At 40.6% G+C, this 18,892-nt stretch overlaps 1 protein-coding gene across 9 annotated transcripts in view; it reads right to left on the bottom strand.

Moving 5' to 3' along the window:
• mast2 (microtubule associated serine/threonine kinase 2) overlaps nt 1-18,892 on the bottom strand; it is a 208,362-nt gene that overhangs the window by 71,129 nt on the left and 118,341 nt on the right. For all 9 annotated transcript variants that reach the window (XM_046048968.1, XM_046048973.1, XM_046048975.1 and 6 more), the window contains exon 5: nt 13,217-13,248. In XM_046048968.1, the coding sequence (XP_045904924.1) occupies nt 13,217-13,248 (32 nt within the window). The remainder of the gene's footprint in view (nt 1-13,216; nt 13,249-18,892) is intronic.

Below are 18,892 nucleotides of genomic sequence, written 5' to 3'. Positions count from 1 at the left end.
AAGGCACTTTTAGTTTCTGATTTAGCTCCCGAGGCTCTTTTGTACCTTGACCTATTTAAATAAAAATAGCTATGTGAAGGTACATCAAGCCAAGTTGCATGTTGGGACAGTGGGCGCCATCTTGTGAGGTAGGTGTTCTGTTTACCTGTGAGCCTCCTGGTTACAATTAACTTGATTACATTTTATTTAGTGTGGCCAAAAAGTTGTTTAAATCAAGAAAGGGGACCTTAACAAGAGAAATTCAATACCATTGCCAACAAATGGCATTTAGACAAACTAATAAACCATAAACAACACAGATCCACATGACTTGGCAGCCCGAGACTGGATTCCAGACCCATACGCACAACACAACACAAAGACCTGCTCACTCACAAGCTGGCAAACTGCAAATTTCAGATGACACTTCTCTTTCTGGCCCAATTACTAAACCAAACAAAATGCACAACTTTAAAAAACATTCAGCTATGATATCGCTAAGTAGCCAGAGCATCCACTGTACGATTTTAGAAGTCTTCTTGTTTAATTCCAAGTCACACTGTAAGAATAAAACGAATGCGATGTAAAGCCACAGCTCACGATTTACATGCTCACACTGTAACGTCCAATTGTCAGCCACCACCTGAGCGTTCACACCATCGACGATGTCATGAAAGATTAATTTGAAAGCTCTGAAGTTGGAAGAAGTTTGTTTCTGGCAGAAACATACTGCCTTGATCATCTGTGCCATCCTGTGTGCCGAAGAGAGGCGACGGTGAATTTTCATTAGGTGGCGTGGAAGACGTGGACAGTGTTGCGTGTCCATTTCACAGAGAGAAGTGGAGGTAAGCGAGCTACGTTTTACTGTCTGGATTGTTAACTTGACAGCTAGCGTCGTGTAGCCATGGCACTTTCAGAAGCTTTCATAACTTTGCCGTGAAACGGGTCAGAAACGAGTATGAGCCCAGCTTTACACTCCTAAGTGCATGTTTCCTGGGGTCACCTGACGAACACACGGCTCATCTGTGGCGTTCGCTGGTTCCTCTCAGAGACCTTTCAGCCGAGCAGAGTCTTCTGCTTGAACGTGAATGTTGACAAAAACAGAAGCTCGGTAAATGGAGCAAACAGAAGACAACACACACTTAGACAGGAACAGCTGTGTTAGGAGGCGACACAGCACGTCTCTTACCTCCAGAGGAAGGGGTTTCCTCGCTGGTGAACGGGGGCTGACAGAGGGCCATCGGAGGAACAGAGGGAGGGAGAGGAGGAGGAGGAGGAGGAGAAGGGGGAGAGGGTGACAACCGGGGGCTGAACGACGGAGGGATGAAAGGAAGTGGGGGACAGCAGGTGCTGGAGGAGGCTGCTGTTGCCGTGGCAACGCAGCTGAGCCGGCGACCAGATTCTGCCAACAGAGGAGGGAGGGGAGGAGTTGGAAGAAAGGACGAAGAGAGGAGGGAGAGAGCAGGGTAAGGATAGAGGGATGTGTGATGAGGACTGTTCTTTAACTCTTCTCTACTGTCTGACCTGTGACGTGTTACGCAGCGCACACTTTTAAGGACCACAACTATCCATTTCTACATGTACTTTTAAGAGCTCTGACAACAATTCTTTGGATTGTTCGACTTAAAATATTAAACACACATCACAAGTTACCAGAGACCAAAGTGATGTCTTAAAGTGAGCTTGTCAGTTTACAGTGGTATTAAATTGACAAGAGTCAGCAAATCCTATCCTATATACTATATTTAGTTTTCTTTACTCCAAAAAAAAAAACCCTGCCGTAATTTAATATTGCACTTGTATGAACTTCTAGGACTTTTTAAAAAGAGCCCTCCTTGCTAACAAACTATGCCCCCAGCTCGTTCCCTTGACTTTCCGTAAAAAAATTCAAGAGACAACCCTGACTATGACATAATCAGATTTGACAATTCTCAATCTCTTACCAATTACTAGTAAATTTAATTTAATTTGTAAAATGGCGTAAATAATTCATTATTAAAGCCACCACAGTTTGTGGAGGGATTTGAACTTCCTTGATTTTGGTGGTACGATCAGAAAATACTTTTTGAAAGATGATCACATAACAAAATGATTTAAAAAAAACGCTTTTAAAAAGTTTAAGATTAAGTAAACTGTGCATCAAGCGCACATCCCCAGTGCTCTGTGTTTGCCAGGCTCTACCCACTGATCCATGCATGCAGATGTCCCCTCGCAGCAGGCAGGAGGGCCCCGCGCAATAACCTATCACAGTTGGAAATGACCGGACAAAAAGTTCTGGATCAACATCACAGAGCTCAGTTAGGACTCCACGAGATGAGCCGAGATGTTGGAGGACTTACGAGACAGAAGTCTTTCAAACAGAGCTAACAAGTTCATGATCATTCAGGGTAATAAATAAAACTGTCACAGGGAGAAACACAGATACCAAAGTGAAAAGTAAAAGGTCTAAAATCTTCCTTTGGCTCTACAGATGGTGGTGGTCTCTATGCCTCCTCCCCCCCTGCTGGGTGGGACAGAATGGGTGAGACCACCTGCTGGGAAGTCAAGGGCCTCACAGTTTAGTATTAAGCAGCATTTCCCCTGCATTATGTTGGGACATCTGTGGAACTCCTTCCACAGCGTTAGGAATGAAATGCTGGATTAAATAATAAGTCGGGTCAAGATATTATTTTATTTTTTACAGATGAGTTCATGTAAAGACCACCGGAGTTGGATCACTTAACGGAATCCGAATTCAGAAAGAAAAGCAAGAGTCTTGAAAGTGTTGTACCTCTGAATATAATAATACTGACACACTTGCCAGGCCAACAAATCACTCATGTAAACGTAGCGATCCCTACAGGCTCTTGTTGTGTCTGTGTTGTTTCTTTAACTTAAAAGAAAGTGTGTAGTGCTGTTTAAATTCAGTGACAGCAGTGTGTAAATACTCAGAGATACACTTTAAAATATAACATAGCCAATTATAGGTGGAGCAACTGGAGAGGTGTTTTGGGCTGTTATTAATACCTTGGAAGTAGCGCTGCACGATTCGGAGAAAAAGTCATTTAGCGATTATTGTGAACTCTGTCACAGAGCGAGACCGACTATGTTTTGAACAATTAGCGGCGGGGCGGGGAGGGGGGTTACGGTAGGTTGTTGTCTTAAAGGTTACTGGCACACTGCTCATAAATAATTTTTCTCATTGCACGTAGGCTTATTTGTTTTTAGGGGCACATGCTAGAGCCCGGTGTGGGCAAAGATAATGAGCAGACTGCAGCGCACACAGAGAAGACAGTGTCACACACACTTTTTTCAGTTTTATTAAACTGCACACTGTTTACGGTTATGTAATCACACATGACAACATAGCGATTGCGATTAGATTAATTGTGCGGCCCTACTTGGAAGAGACTGAAATTAATAAATAGCCTGAGCAATGCACCGCCTGTAAAGAATTAGCTCTTGTAGTAATAAAATTTACTATAGAATTAGCTTTTACTTGCTTACTTTTATACATTTTGTTAAATATCAGTTAAAAGTTATATCATTAAAAGTTCAATGTGTAAGTTTTAGTGGCATCTAGTGGTGACGGTTGTGAATTGCACCCAGTGGCTCACGGTGCATTCAAGTGCTCCTCGGATGGTCCCATTTCCCGAGTTGTGAAGTCGTTCTTCTGACTTCAGTGTGTTTTCATGTTCACTCATAAAGTTAGAATGTGGAAGCAACATGGACGCTACTACAAAATGAATTGGATTATCATTATCAGAGCGTATAAACAACACGCATGGACTCTACATGGACAGCAGACTAACCGTTATAACCACATTACAAATTACATGTTGGCAAAATATTTATATCAAAGTTCTGTATACTTCTTTATGTCCCATGTACACTTTATTTCTCTTTTTGCAATAAAGATTTAAGGAGGGAAAAATATTCTGAATATTCACCACATGAACGCACCATCAGTCACCGCTCTGTGCTCACCGCACAGGAGAAGCTACGGTAGCCGACACGCTCTGTCGGCTCTTGTGCTAAACAGTTCGTGTGGTCCTTAATAAGTCCAAATTTCACTTTTTTTCTTACTTCTAATAAATCAGACGACTACTAATGAAATTAGCCCAAATGGCTATTTGTCCATTTTGGCTGCCGTCTCATGTTCCTGTCTTCTAATGGTTTACAGTTTCACTGAGTATGTATGTACACTATGCATGTGCTGTATTATGAAAGCATTTATGTGTGACCTTTTTCAATGCCAAGTCCAAAAAGTCATTGAAGGAAAAGGTAAATCTGTGTGTTTCAGTCTGCAGGTGCACATAAATAAAATGTAAGCAAATATTATGAGGATTACGTAGGGCTGGACGATATGGCCAAACGTGTTATCACGATAAAAAGTTTCATATCTTTCGATATCGATAATTATAAAAATAAGTATTAAATCTATATTTTTTTTGAGTTTAAAGGCTGATTTCTGCTCCTGAGCCAAAGTTGAAGAAACCTGATGGTTAATTGTGGTTAATATGCACGAGTAAAGTAAAAGTAAAAGCTTTGTATGTTTTTTTTCCTTGTTTTAAAAATGTGTATGATTCAAGTGAATAAAGTCAAACATTCATTGAATGTTTACTGAACATTTGTTATATTGTTATTGAAAAATTGTATTTGCCGTAATTATTGTTATTGTTATATTGTCAAGCCCTAGGATGACGCAACAAGATTAAAATGTCATGGAGTGCCAGTACTTTTAAACCAAGTACATTATAGGAATTTTATAGATACATAAACACAACATTTATGTTGGTTAAAGGCAGAATAATTATGATTTCCCTAAAAAAACAAGGTATAGATTCATACACAAACAGTCCTCTCAATTATCACTTACAGCGTTGGGTATTGAGAACTGGTTCTGCTCATCGGTTCCTAACTTTCTACATATTTCAGTTGCTAAAAGTACCTGGAGGTTGGGGATGAAGAGTGACGCGGAGTTAGCCGGTTTTCCCGTCAGACAGGTAGGTGCTGGTGGTTAGCTTAGTTAGCTTGCTTAAGTATCGGCTTTTCCATTACAACAAATGTAATGTTCCACAGATAGTAGCTAGCGGTGTACATACACACAAAGTACTATAATTATCGAACAAATAACTTTACGTTCTGAGAAAATAACCCTCGAGGTCTGTAGTGAGTTTGAACATTTTCTTTCTAATACACAAGTCACTCTGCAATCCCAAACAAACACAGTAAGTTGATCGTCTGAGACTCAGTGCTGGTTTCTGAGCTTGTATACAGCTGACAATAACTAAAATTACTGCTGGCAGTGTGTTCTTTTTCTAATATTAAAGAACTGATACAGCAACGTCGTCATGTACAGCAATGGACGAGTGATTCTTTGAATGTTGTTGTTTACAAACCAGGGATGGAAATGAACTTTTTGGCTCACCTGCCAAGTTGTCTGGGGGATGAAAAAATCCACCGGCCAAACATATTTTTTTACCGGCCAAAATAATAAATTGCCTTGTGTGTCTCACATAAATTTGTTTCCGTCCTTTTAATTGAGATTATAAGGTTTTATGTCAAATACAAACTTAAAGAAGAGGCCAGAGATGTACTTAAAACAAAACTTACAAGATGCTTATTAATCATTCAACTTAAATCTTACACAGCTCACTCTTGTCATGCTTCATCACTTTCTACAATCACCCTCTTCTGGCCTCCTGGTCCACGGCACCACAGGTTTTGTGGGATCAGTATTTTTTATACAGCCTATGGATCATTCTCCGTGATCTCTGGGGAGGACAGCAGGACCAACAGAAGATCTGACAGCGTGTCAGAATGACTGGACCGCCAACTACCCAGCTAAAAACACTCCAAGTAAGTTACAACTTTTGTAATGAGCCCCAAACACTAGCAGCTTTCGCGCTGCCTTATTTCACGGGGGTAGTGCGCCAATCTGCCGGCTTGCTGCACTTGATGGAAGGTATGGAGCAGATTTTATCCGCTTCTGAGCAGGGAAAGTTGGTGACAGATGAGACTGAAAGACAGAAAGATCTGTTTCTGAAAAGCCACAACAGACCTTGGTACATTGGGTACCAATTTAAGCACGACACACAACCAAAGAACGCCGCTCTGCCGCTAATTACCATCAAACAGAGATTATATGCCCAATATATTTACCCGTCAATGTGGCGGGTGGCCGCCAAACAGAAGGTGTTAATGTCCATCCCTGTTACAAACCACAACCAGAAAAATCCTTCTCATTCTGCCTTTAACCAGTTGTGTTAGTTCATGTCGCCCACGGAATGAATTGTTATAACCTCTGTGATCTTTTTACTCTAGCACAATCGTAAGGTCAAAATTTTATGACCGAATAAGACCTGCAAAAATAATGACATTCCCATCAGCCTCAGCTGTTCTTTGTGTTTGGTGCTAATTAGCAAATGTCAGCATGACACTCTAAATTAAGATGGTGAACATGGTAAACACAGTGCCTGCTAAACATCGGCATGTTAGCTCTGTATGCTGATGCATTTAGCTCAAAACGAATTTTGTTGGATTTCGAGTTTCTTTTCTCCAAATGTTTCTATTTAATGGATGTAAACATGCTGTAGCTATAAATGAAAAAAGAAAAGGCAAGAAGAGAAAGAGTAAAGATACACAACTGGTTGCCATATATGAATCTGATCCGCATTCTCTCTCTCTCTCTCTCTCACACACTCCAGTGTACACTAGTGTTCATTTCGTTAACCGTAACTAAATATGTCCGTCAACAACCTTTATTTACCATGACTGTGATGAGACAATTACTGCACCGTCATTACATACTAACTGTGACTATATCAACATTCAATATTGATAAAAAAGCCGAGACTGAAATGTAGTTTAAAAAAATAAAAACTTGTATATAAATTCTCAGTTTATTTTAAAAGACAAAAAATATTTTTTTTTGCCCCAATGCAGTAAGATCCTTTTTGTTTAACCAGAAACGGTCACTATACTGCTCTCATCAAAGCCACCAGACTCCATTCATAAAAACATTCATTTTATCTTGCAGAATACGGGAGCTGCTGCTCTACTGCTGGCTCAGTCGGTTAGTTTGTTGGTGACTTTGTTTTATAGAGTAACTGTTTAACGTTTTAAAGGGTTAGAAATACACAAACTAACCAATTAAGGCAGCAGAAGACCAGAGAGGTGGCTTTGACTAGAGCAATGTAGAGAGTCCAAAGAAGGTTAAAATCAAGGTCAACTGGACTTGGTTGAAAATACTAGAAGACGTTTCGTTCAGTTCTGACTGACTGGTAGGAAAACTCAGCTATTTAACCTCAGTGGGGTCGTTGGCAAGGATCGTCGAGACCACTGGTTCATTAGTGCTCGAGTTGGCCATAAAATAACTGAAGAGACACACCGAAGCTCACTACAAAGACATTGAGGAAGGTAAACAAAACATTAGGCTGTTTTTAAGCTACGCTAGGCCAACTAGTCCGGCAAACTCATTAAACCAGGCTAGATGGACTTAAAAAGACTCAAATGTTGACAGTTTTCACTGACTAAAGACGGAAGAAAACAGGATGAGGTTGACTAAATATGATCAAAACTAAGAAGGACATATGACACACGAGTAAGACTAAATTAAAAAAAATAACTGACAAAATTAACACCAGTGTACACACACACACACACTCTTACTGGAGGCGGAGTTGTGGGGCTCCGGCCCTCTCCTTCCTCCTCTTCATCTTGTGTGCCGGGACAAAAGGCTCAGCTGTAATCTTTAATAATCCACCGGTCTGCATTAGCTCATCTGTCCTTCAATTACTGTACTGCCCATCCGACCGCTCCACACAGAACCGAAAAACCGTCCCGCAGTGAGTCAAATCTCTGACAGCACTTTTATATTTAAAGGAAAGACCAGAGATTGTGTCTGTGTGTGACGTCAGCACCTGCTCTTATCTGCACCCAGATACTCGCACAGTCATGTGCGAGTATCTGGGGCTGTGAGTGTTCCTTCGCCGGCAAGAACGGGCTTGCTGAGTCACAACTGCCTCGCGACACAAACGCACGCAGTGTGCGGAGCCCCGTGCAGACCACACATGTGAGCTCAGTAAACAAACTCGGTGTGTGTTACGCAGCAAGTCACGTGGGATTAATGCTTTGTCGTTTTGTCTTCCTCTGATTAATCCAAAGAGAGAAAAACCCTTTCTTTCTCTTCTTGCATAAACAATAATCCCAAATAGTCAAAAGAGATTAAATTCTGAGTAGTTCCATTGGGTCAGATAATAAAGAGGAAACTGATCCTTCAAGTTCAGACAAGTTGCTCGCAGCGGACCCCTCAGCTGCTGCCAGATCCACCAAACTCAGAGGGTCACTTCCAGCTGCAAGCCCCCAGAAACAGAGTGCCTTCCCTGGGTACAGTCTGCCCAGTTAATCCCCATCAGTTCCTGGAAGCCTCAGCTTGTCTGATCGCTGTGATCAGGCTGCCTGCTGTCGGACTGACAGTCCTCAGCAAACAGCCCGTAAAAGGGACGGAGGGACTGAGGGAGGAGGGTGAGAGAGGGAGGGAGGCGGGAATATGAAGACTGGAGGGAGAGACGTTCCCTTCACTGCTTCAATACATAGTTTGAGGAGGAGTTTAGCAGACAAAATAAAACAAACTTGAGGTACTCCCTCGTGAAGAAGCAGGGACGGTGAAGATTTTTTTTTACCTATTTAGGTCTGAATCGTTATTAGTATTTATTTAAATCAGGAGAAAAATGAATTTAAAGAATTAAATTAAAGGAAAACTATCAAAAGTTTCACGGTTTATTATTTCATGACTTTATAAGTTACGATGAGGACGTGTTTACATAAATTTATATCACTTTTGTTAAAACTGTAAGTTACTTTAAATAACAGACTTTAAAGTTGGATATTCTGTCTTCTTTTTGGTGCATTGAAAATAAAAATACAGGTGAAGAGATAAAATTTCCTCCTCTTCCACCAGGTATTTTTCTATAAAAACTTGCAGAAGCTGAAAAGTTTGAGTTCCAAAACCTTAAAAAGGGACAGTTCTGGTCCTCTGTTTGACACACTGAAACAGGGGACGACATTATCAGAGCAGCTGTCCTCCCTCTGTCTCTGTTCTGGTTTCTGAGAAGCCCGGGGACACCGCAGACCCTGATGGGCTAAATGCAGCTCTCATGCCAGATTGCTAATTCATAAACAATGAACTGGATCACAGACGGCTCTGATAAAGGCAGGGTTACACATACACGGGGGTTTCCATCACTTCAGAGGACATTACATTGATTTACATTCTTACCTAAACTCCAAGTCTCCACCCTAAAATTGAACTATTTACATTATAGGGACTTAGATTTTTAAGGCGAGTTAACAATGTGACTTTGTGAACAGATTTACGTCCCCACAAATGAGTAACACACAGTTACACACACACCAGCCGCAGGACACGAGATTGTCATTACACACCAATCTAGATCTGAGTGTGTGTGTGTGTGTGTGTCACGAATTTAATATTAAACCTTACAGCAGACATGTTCCCTCAGATTTCCCTGTGAAGGTTCTTCTTTGTCCTCCCTGTCAACAGGACTCTGGTTCTTGGTCTAACTGATGCCCATCAGAAGAATGATAAATGTAACTGATTTATGCAGTTATGGTAAATTGAATTAGTAACATTTCTAACAGCAAACAAGCATCTTGTGAGTCTCTATAAAGGTCTCTGTGAGCCAGATCAAAGGTCCCTCTCATTTGGTGCAGATAGGGCTGCAGCAAAATTTAAATACTTCACTATTGACAAGCCAGTCGCAACAAACGCAATGTTCACACCTTCTTGCTTTAGACTCCAGTGCATGTTAAATAAATAAATAAATGCTTCAACAAGCAATATGAGGTAACAGTTCAAGCTCCAGGATAGTCTAACCTGGGAGTTTTGCCATGTTTTATGTTGTTAGCTAACTTGACATCTGCTTATTGCGCAGCTAAAGCCTAGTTCACGTTGTGATCAGGGGCAAATCAGCAATGCAATCAGCGCCAGTCTTTATGTGTGAACTACTCAATGAAGCGTCAATTAGGACCGGGTACCTGAACACACACTGTGGGGACTAAAATTGAGGTCCCCACGCGTCCAGACTGCTTTTTGAGGGTTAAGACGTGGTTTTAGGGTTCAGGTTACAATCACGTTTAAGTTAGGGTTAAGGTTAGGCATGTAGTTGGGATGGTTAGGGGATAGGGAACCCAGTATGTCAATGACATGTCCCCACAGGGACAGAGGAACAGTGCTACGATATGCAAGTTGATAGACATGTCCTGAAGGTAAAGCACTGGATATACTTGCTTTTAACTACACGTGTGCTGTAAGATGGCTGGGAGGCGGGAATATGAAGACTGGAGGGAAGCCTGAGACGTTCCCTTCACTGCTTCAATACAGAGTTTTTGTGCTGTATAAAGAAAAGGAGTTTAGCAGACAAAAAACAAACAAACTTGAGGTACTCCCTCGTGTAGACGCAGGGACGGTGAAGTTGTAAGACACACCTTAAACATTTTTTGACCTATTTACGTCTGAATTGTTATTAGTAGCAATCAAACCTTTCAGACCATAAAGCTGCAATTTGCTGCAAACAGAAATGGCAATAATACAGAGCGGTTACCTTCACTGCGACAACCCTAAGTGCACAGTTATTTGTCACTTTTTCATATCAAAATAGCAGTTTGAATAAGCGCAATTTAAAAAAGACCAAATGCCTTTTTTTTATCTAATATTAATGTCTTAATAAGCGGTGACAGGTCATTTTTAGTCAGCAACTGACGACTTTGCCAACTGACATGACAACACATGTCCACTGATTATTATAAGCGAACAACTACGTAAATATCTGTAAATATCTGACTGACTGGACTAAACTGGTGACATTTTGAATTGAAAACTTTTGAATATGAGGGTGGGAGTTCATTATTGAGCTTGGTACAGTATCAGTATGTGTGGCTAAATAGTCTCAGATAAACTTACTAGCTTTTTCTTACGCTGATGAGAAACAGCTAAAATCTAGTAGGTGGAGCTTGAGTCATGATTATTTTGTCATAAATATTGAGTGGTGAAAACAAAGCACATGTTATTTGAGTATATTTACTTTTTACTGCATCACTTTAACTACATTTCTTCCTCAAAGTCTTCTTTTCTGATTAGAAGTTTAATAACCTTTAATGAGCTTTTACAGTAAAACTGTTACTACTACAAAATACTTTAAGGTAGCTCCAACTTAATTAGATATAACATTAAAATGCTGCTTAGATGTTAATAACCAAATTGTATTATATGTCATATTGTAAGACTGGCATGTGCTATTCCTTTAACTCCATGCTTGATAAAATATGGGCTTGTGTTTTTGTTATCACAGTATCTGGCCTCTAGAACACACAGTTCTTTATTTGATTTGTGTTCTTAATGTCAGGATGCTTTGTTTGCAATGTTGAATTGATGACCTGAATTCACTTATGTGTACGCAGGCGAAAGGACAAAGCAGAAAAAAGAAGCCAAATACCAACACACACACAAAAAAGTGTCTGTCTTTGATTTGACACTCAGAGACACGAGACAGACTTTGTTTCAGTGTCCATAATAAAAGAGCTGTGGCTGCGCTGAGCAGAGAGCAGGCCGCCGCCGCCGCCGCCAGCCAACTGTCACTTCCACCAACTCAAACTCAGAGAGGCTTCACAGCAGAAAGCACCCTGCCTCCAAGCTCACAGCAGAGCGTGAAGATCACACAAAACTACCAGTCAATGAACACACACACACAAGCTCACCATCCAACGCCTCCGGCTCTGGTCGGATACTGATAAAGCAGCTCTGTGTCTTCAAAAAGCTACCAGGAGATATGGCTAGATTAAAGTTTTTACAGGGGCTCTGGACTGCAGCTTCTTTATTGTTTTTATTATTAGTAGTATCTTTTTGCTTCTGCAGCGATTTAGGATCCTCAACGAGTTCGGGGATTGGGAAACAGGATTTTCTTCACAACTCTGGATGATGATCCAACACAAAAAGTGCTGACTTTTAGAACAGGAAACCTCCACAATGTGTTTTTTGGGGTTTTGTGAAAATGTTAAGCCTCCATCAGTTCTCTGCAAAAAAAAAAACAAACAAAAAAACTTTTTAATGATTATTTTGCATTATGCGCCTCAGAAGATCTGTTTTATTTACTCTCACTTCCTAATCCTGGAAACTGAGGCAAGGGCCTTTTCTCAGAAGTTTCAGGGATTGTATTGATTGTGCAAGAACTGGACCAAAAACAGGTTAAGCTGATTCAGTCAGTGAGCATTTTTCCATGCACACCTGATAATAAGCGGTTATGTGGAGTGGCCTGGTTACGTAGTGGCATCGTACCGTGCATTCAGAACGTGGTGCAAGCCTGCATTGCCACACATGACCAGAAAACTAAATAATCCCTCCATGTTTCTCTGCAACTCATGTAAAAAGCATATCCTCAATATGACTCACATTCAGGATACTATATGTGTGTGTGTGGCCTATTTCTAAACAGTGCTGAAAGACTGCATTTTATCTGACCGCTGTAGCTGTTGTGTTTAAGGTAACTCAGGGAAACAGGATCAGACGCATGACTGTGTGTCTGACTTTTGTTTCCCCATCATGTAGAACTTTTCGAGCAGGACAATAAATCAGCTGCCCGGCACACAAACACCGATATAAATAGGTCTGCATCTATCCACAGTGGGATGCTCAGCTGTTCTGGTACACACACACACACACACACACACACTCACACAACACGGACTCAGTGGCTTTTCAACTTTGACCTTTAACCCTTGGACTGGAAACTCTCTCTGTAACACTTGATAAGGTTAACAGCTGAGACAAAATGAACACAGACAGTGGGACGTGGTTTACCGGTGATATTTAAAGGACTAGTGAGTGAATATTTAGGGTAACAATAGAGACGCAGTCAAGACTTTGAAAACACACACACACACACACACACACACACACACACACACACACACACACACACACACACAGAAGTTAACTCTTGCACACTGGTAGGAATCTCAAAGCCTCCACGGACCCCCACTGAGAAAGACAAAGGTTGTTTTAAGGTGGAACAGCAGCTTTTGACACCTTAAGTGTGTAGATATCTGTGTTTGGTTCATTGCATTGTAGCCTCAGAAATTTCCAAATTTTTCCAGGTGACACATCTGGATTAAAAAACAAAGCAGACAGGGACATGCTCTGATTGGACAGCAGACAGAGGGGATGATGGGTACTTACAAACTGCCTCTTCTGGGAAGGCTCAGCTCCTTCTGAAAGAGAGAGAGAGAGATTTTTTATTTATTTTGATGATTACTTTCCATCAGACCGTGTTGTCATTTAACAGTTGAGCTGTTTGACCAACAGGTGTCACTGCGGCATAACATGTACCGGCAGCTTTTTCCCACCACTGTTGAAAGTCTGTTATTGTGCTTAAAAGCCACAAGAACAACACAAACCCTACTAACAAACAAATATCAGTTACAGGTCATTTAAAAGGACGGCAGCGCATGAAAGCTCACAATCATTACAGATCGCTTCCTCTCTTAGTGGAAGTACAAGTCTGATTTGACACTCAAATAATAAAAGTTAAGAAGAGAGGCAACATCTGAGTCAGTAACACATGTGTAAAGACCCTGCTGAACTTCTTCACTCTGAATTTTAATACCAATTCCATAAGACAATGTGTATGCAAAGGTGAGTTTCTTTTGTGCACCTGAGATGAACCTTCTACAAGCGACCACAAGGGGGCGGAGGAGTGTTTTTAAAATCATCATGAGGCTTGTATAGAGGTGAAAACTGCTGCTTGGCTTACAACTTTATTTATTACAAGGTTTTCTTGTCAAAGAAAGCTTTTTTCCTTTATGCTGCTGTTATCTTGACATTGTGTATGAATTTTGAATGTGTGAAATAGTGCAACACAGAACTCTTACGTACACAGCCTGTAACCTGACAGCTCCTAGAAACAGTCAGCAGACCGCCGACATTATAGCCTTCCCAGAGAGCACCATCTGGCCAATAGCACAGTGTGAGTGAGTGTGTGTGTGTGTGTGTGTGTGTGTGTGTGTGTGGGGTTGAGGTACATGGATGTTGAAACCGTGTGTTGCCAGGTTCCCTAAAGTAGGTCAACAGCTGGTTTTACTTTGAAAAACATCATTAACACCTTCATCAGCATCCATCAGTGTGAACAGTAGAGCAATACTTCATTCAGAGTGAGCAGTTAACACACACACACACACACACACACACACACATTCATACACGTCAGAAAAACAGCAAATTGTTCCATTTGATAAGCTGGAACCCAAAAAAAAATACTGGAACTATTAATCAAAAATATATGTTCAAAAAAGTAGCTGCTGATTTATTTCTTGTTGTTCGACTAATTAATCAATAAGCTATTTGCTGCAGCTCTGAAACAGACTTTCAGCATTGTCCTGCTGAAAGTCTGTTGCATTCATGTGCGAACAGGAGACTGCATCAAAACCTGGTGCCCAGGACTAATCTCAAGGCGCTCAAGCCCGGCGCTCACACAGCACTTTCATTTTTTACCGGGCCACCTCCAAGTTCTCACGGGCTTTCTCAACAGCTGTATATAGGCGATGACGGAAAGCATTCACATAGTTAATTAAATTTTTCACCCTGAAATACAGCTAAGGGTCCGCGCACCGTGTGGCCAGAAACGAGATCATAGCTGAACGTGCACAAACGTGTTTTCCCAGGGATCCTTCTGGATACTCTGAGGAAGTGTTCAATTAGGATCAGTCCTGTCACATTTGTGATGCGCTCCTTCCAGTGCTCACTGAGCATGTGCAGAACAGCGGGAAATGCACCTTTTGGCTCTGCTGTTTTAATCTCCCCATCACACTTTTGTCTGTCTCGCACACAAACTCTGCGATCCTGCGTGGGACGGCTGTGTCATCCGAGTCAGATAAGCTCCCTCTATCTCTTCATATCTCTGTGTGCAGCTAAGCTAATGGACGTAATGGAGTGCAGTTAAAGCCCAGTGAGTGGGTGAGGGACTCTGTGTGTGTGCTACGATAACATCACTCAACATCTAGCCAGTTTTCATTTGGCCCTCCCTTGAACAGAACAGCCATAAATTAACCAATTAGCTGTTGTGTGTTTGAGTGTGTGTTCCTGTCAGTCAGAGTGGACCCAGTGATTCTATTAGTCCTGTGAACAGATGCCGTCCAGACCCAGAGGGACAGGAAATGGCTTGAGCCTCACAGCAGAGGAGGCAACCTTTTAAAATCCTCCCTGCTGTGTTTACGCCGCAAGTCTTAACGCCTCGTTATAGCGGAGCGCTGAGAGTTTTCCTCTGTCCTCCTGTTCACCTGATAGCACTCAAAACAACGACAAAACTTACACGAGAGAAGAAACTTTTAGCAGAGCAGAGAGGATCTAATATTGCCACTGGTTTTAACACATAGAGCCCTTCACATTTTTATTTTGTTGTTGTGCCTTCATGTTTGTTGTTGTTTGACTGCAGGGTCTTTTGATGGTTTTTCCTGTTTTTGAGTAATATATCGCTCTTCTTCTCTCTGTACTATATATTAAATTAGAAAAAAGAAACTATACTTTTGTATCAGAGAGGCATGGTTTTTTCATGCCAGAATTTCGACAACCCTTATTTGCCAGACACCAGGACACGTTCAATCTCAAAAGGTTTTGCACTAAAGGGCTTTGAGTTATGTTTTCTCAATTCAATTCAGCTTTATTGGCATGAATGTCGACCAACAATATTGCCAAAGCTACAAATAAATTACAAAAGAACAATTCATTTCATACAGTTCATTAAATGAAGCGGTAAAAAAATATTAAAAATAAAATAAATAAAACAGTAAAAGTGTGTGTTTGTGTTAAAAAATAAACTAATAATAAAAAACATTTAAATAAAAAAATATTAAAAGTAAAAATAAAATAAATAAAACAGTAAAAGTGTGTGTGTGAAAAAATTTAAATTAAATATTAAAATAAAATAAATAAAACAGTAAAAGTGTGTGTGTTAAAAAATTTAAATTAAATACTAAAATAAAATAAATAAAACAGTAATAGTGTGTGTGTTAAAAAATTTAAATTAAATACTAAAATAAAATAAATAAAACAGTAATAGTGTGTGTGTTAAAAAATTTAAATTAAATATTAAAATAAAATAAATAAAACAGTAAAAGTGTGTGTGTTAAAAAATTTAAATTAAATACTAAAATAAAATAAATAAAACAGTAATAGTGTGTGTGTTAAAAAATTTAAATTAAATATTAAAATAAAATAAATAAAACCGTAAAAGTGTGTGTGTGTGTGTGCGCGTATTAAGAAGTAATTTTACGTTTAGGATGAAAAGAGAAACAACAATATCTTAATAGACAAAAAGACAAGTAAAAAATCAGTATCCAGTATCTGTTTTCTCTTGTATGGTGGGTGTGTCAGAGGTGCATTGAGTCCTGTCCCTTACTCTGCCTCTGATGGGCAACAAGTACTAACCAATCAAAGGCAGAGTTGTCGAAAATCTGTCAGGAAATAAATAAATAAATAAAATTCAGGATGTCTCGGCCTCTATAGCTTCTTTTTTGAGCACTCTTCATTTTTAATCAGTCTCTTCTAAGAAATCCAAATGGCCGTTAGATCACTGGGTCGTTTTAACAATTATGATTCCCCTCCATTCAAACGTGTGTTGTCTTCTTGTTCCTTCACTTGGATGTTTGAGCTTCACTGCAATTTTTTTTCACGTTCATCTACGCGAGGAACTTTTCTTTGTGCTCCCCTTAAATCCCAATTTAACACATGTATGTACAAGCATGATTTAGAAGGACGAGCTAATCGTAGTCCAGTACGCATCCTACAATAGTGTGAAGCAGAAACATGAAGCACTCAAGTGCACTGAGAGTGGGAGATATCTGCATATTTCTATTCTGGATTTTTCAACGAGGGAGAAGGTGCAGGTATTATTTCATCCTAACCTTTGCCTCATTACCTCTCTCTCCCCTCCTCAGTTTGACTCTCCTGTCTGGCTGAAAAGAGAACCAGAGATGGGGGAGAGAGAAATATGAGTGTTGCTGTGTTTCAGTACTTTATGCTCGTATCATCCATCCGCCCACACTGATCCCTGTAATGTGAAAAGATCCTCGTCCGAAGTCCTCGTCTGACACTTTTATTGCATTATACTGCGTGTGTTGCAGCTGCTGCAATCTGAGCACTGAGAGAGGATGTTCACTCCAAAGCCACCATGCAAAAATAACCCTGGAGGGAAAAAAGCTAATTCCCAATAAAGACACACACACACACAGCAGCCTGTTTGTAATAAACAAACCAAACAGGCACAGAGCTGAGCTGTGATGAAATTATCTCCAGCGACGGCTAGGATAAGAGGAGCAGAACACAAAGCCTGAAGCAATCTGCCCGATGGTGGACCGGCATCGATAACACACTTTACGGCTGACAGAGAAAGAGAGAGAGATGGTAATGTAATTAGAGAGATGGAGTGAGAGAGGAGAGGGTGAGTGGAGGTAAAGAGATGAAGGCTAAAAGGTACCAGCTTAGTCCAAACATGTAGAGGCGATACGTCAGAGCCTGGACTGCCGGTCAGAGACAAGCTCTTGGTTTCATGACTCGATCTAAAATGAGTCCCACACAGGTCTTGATTTGCAAGCTCTCCCACCCCCCAAACTTTCTGCAGTAATATGATCTGTCAGATGTCACATAAACACACAAAGTGGTTCAAGCAGCTTCTCCTGTAGAAGGTGATTTTCCTGGTAATGCATGAACATAAACAGGTTTCTAATTGTCATTTTAGAGGAAAGCATGTGCAGGACAAAGACTTCAGACATCTAAAAAGTGTGACAGCAGTGCGGCGGGATGAAAGAAAAGATCTTCAAAGTAGGGATGTATTCTTCTATTTAAAATAATTCCTGAGTGACTTTCGAATTCAGACACGTGCTCTAAGGAAAGCTTTGCAGTAGTCCCTCCAACATACATGCACACACCCAAAGATAAATCAAATCAGATTAGAAATGAGGAAGCATCGTCTTCATTTCAGGGGAAGCCGGGGATGTTGCAACCACACGGTCTGTGCTCGAAAGCCTTTGGCTACCAGGGTGTAATTATGTAACAGTAGCCACATGTAAACCCACCGACCGCAGAGCTGCTGCACTTCAGACTGCGGCGACTGTTAAGCATTAAAGCTGGGGGAGGCATGGTGGACAACTCTGAACTGTGACTGTTTGAATTTGTTTTAAAGGTCCAATATCATCAACAACTGACAGTAGTAATAAAATACAGTATTTTTTGAACCCAGTGAACTCATCACACTGATTCATAATCATGGAACAAATACAGTCGATGCACTAAATCTGGTCTTAACTCAAAGAAAGAAGAATACAAACAAAAGTCTGTTCGCCTTGTGTTCATTTGCAGTGTGCAGCCAGCATTTCTTTTTAAGTCTCCTGACAGAAAGATTACTCTCGGTTGCTTTTCCAGGTAATGTGAAGATTTAATAGGCATTTACAAGTGTTAATTAACCTTTGGTTTGTTTGAGTGGATTCAGCTGAAAGAAGAGCCTTTGAAAAGAGCTGATTTCTGTCAGCTATAACTGTATTTACTTTAATATATATATATTTTAAAATTAACCAAGGAATGGGATAGTAGGCGGTAGTTTGAACATATTTTACCTGTTTTATTTCCAAGTTTAGTACTAGTTTTGGAGAGCTGATCACCCACGATCATAGAAAAACTCACCCTGTTCACACACAAACACATTCAGCAGCATTTATCCAAGAAACAGGCCTCTCCAGAGTGTATGAAAAGCCATAGTGTGTGTGTTTGCGTGTAAATGTCTACAAAACGCCTGTGTCTGATGTACAGTAAATGTGTTTGTGTGTGTGTGTGTGTGTGTGTGTGCGGGGGGGGGGGGGGGGGGGG

The sequence above is a fragment of the Micropterus dolomieu genome, linkage group LG05 (assembly GCF_021292245.1).
Source record: "Micropterus dolomieu isolate WLL.071019.BEF.003 ecotype Adirondacks linkage group LG05, ASM2129224v1, whole genome shotgun sequence".
In the NCBI taxonomy this organism is placed as follows: domain Eukaryota; kingdom Metazoa; phylum Chordata; class Actinopteri; order Centrarchiformes; family Centrarchidae; genus Micropterus; species Micropterus dolomieu.
Note: the sequence above shows the minus strand (reverse complement) of the source record. Positions and strands in the feature narration are given on the sequence as shown.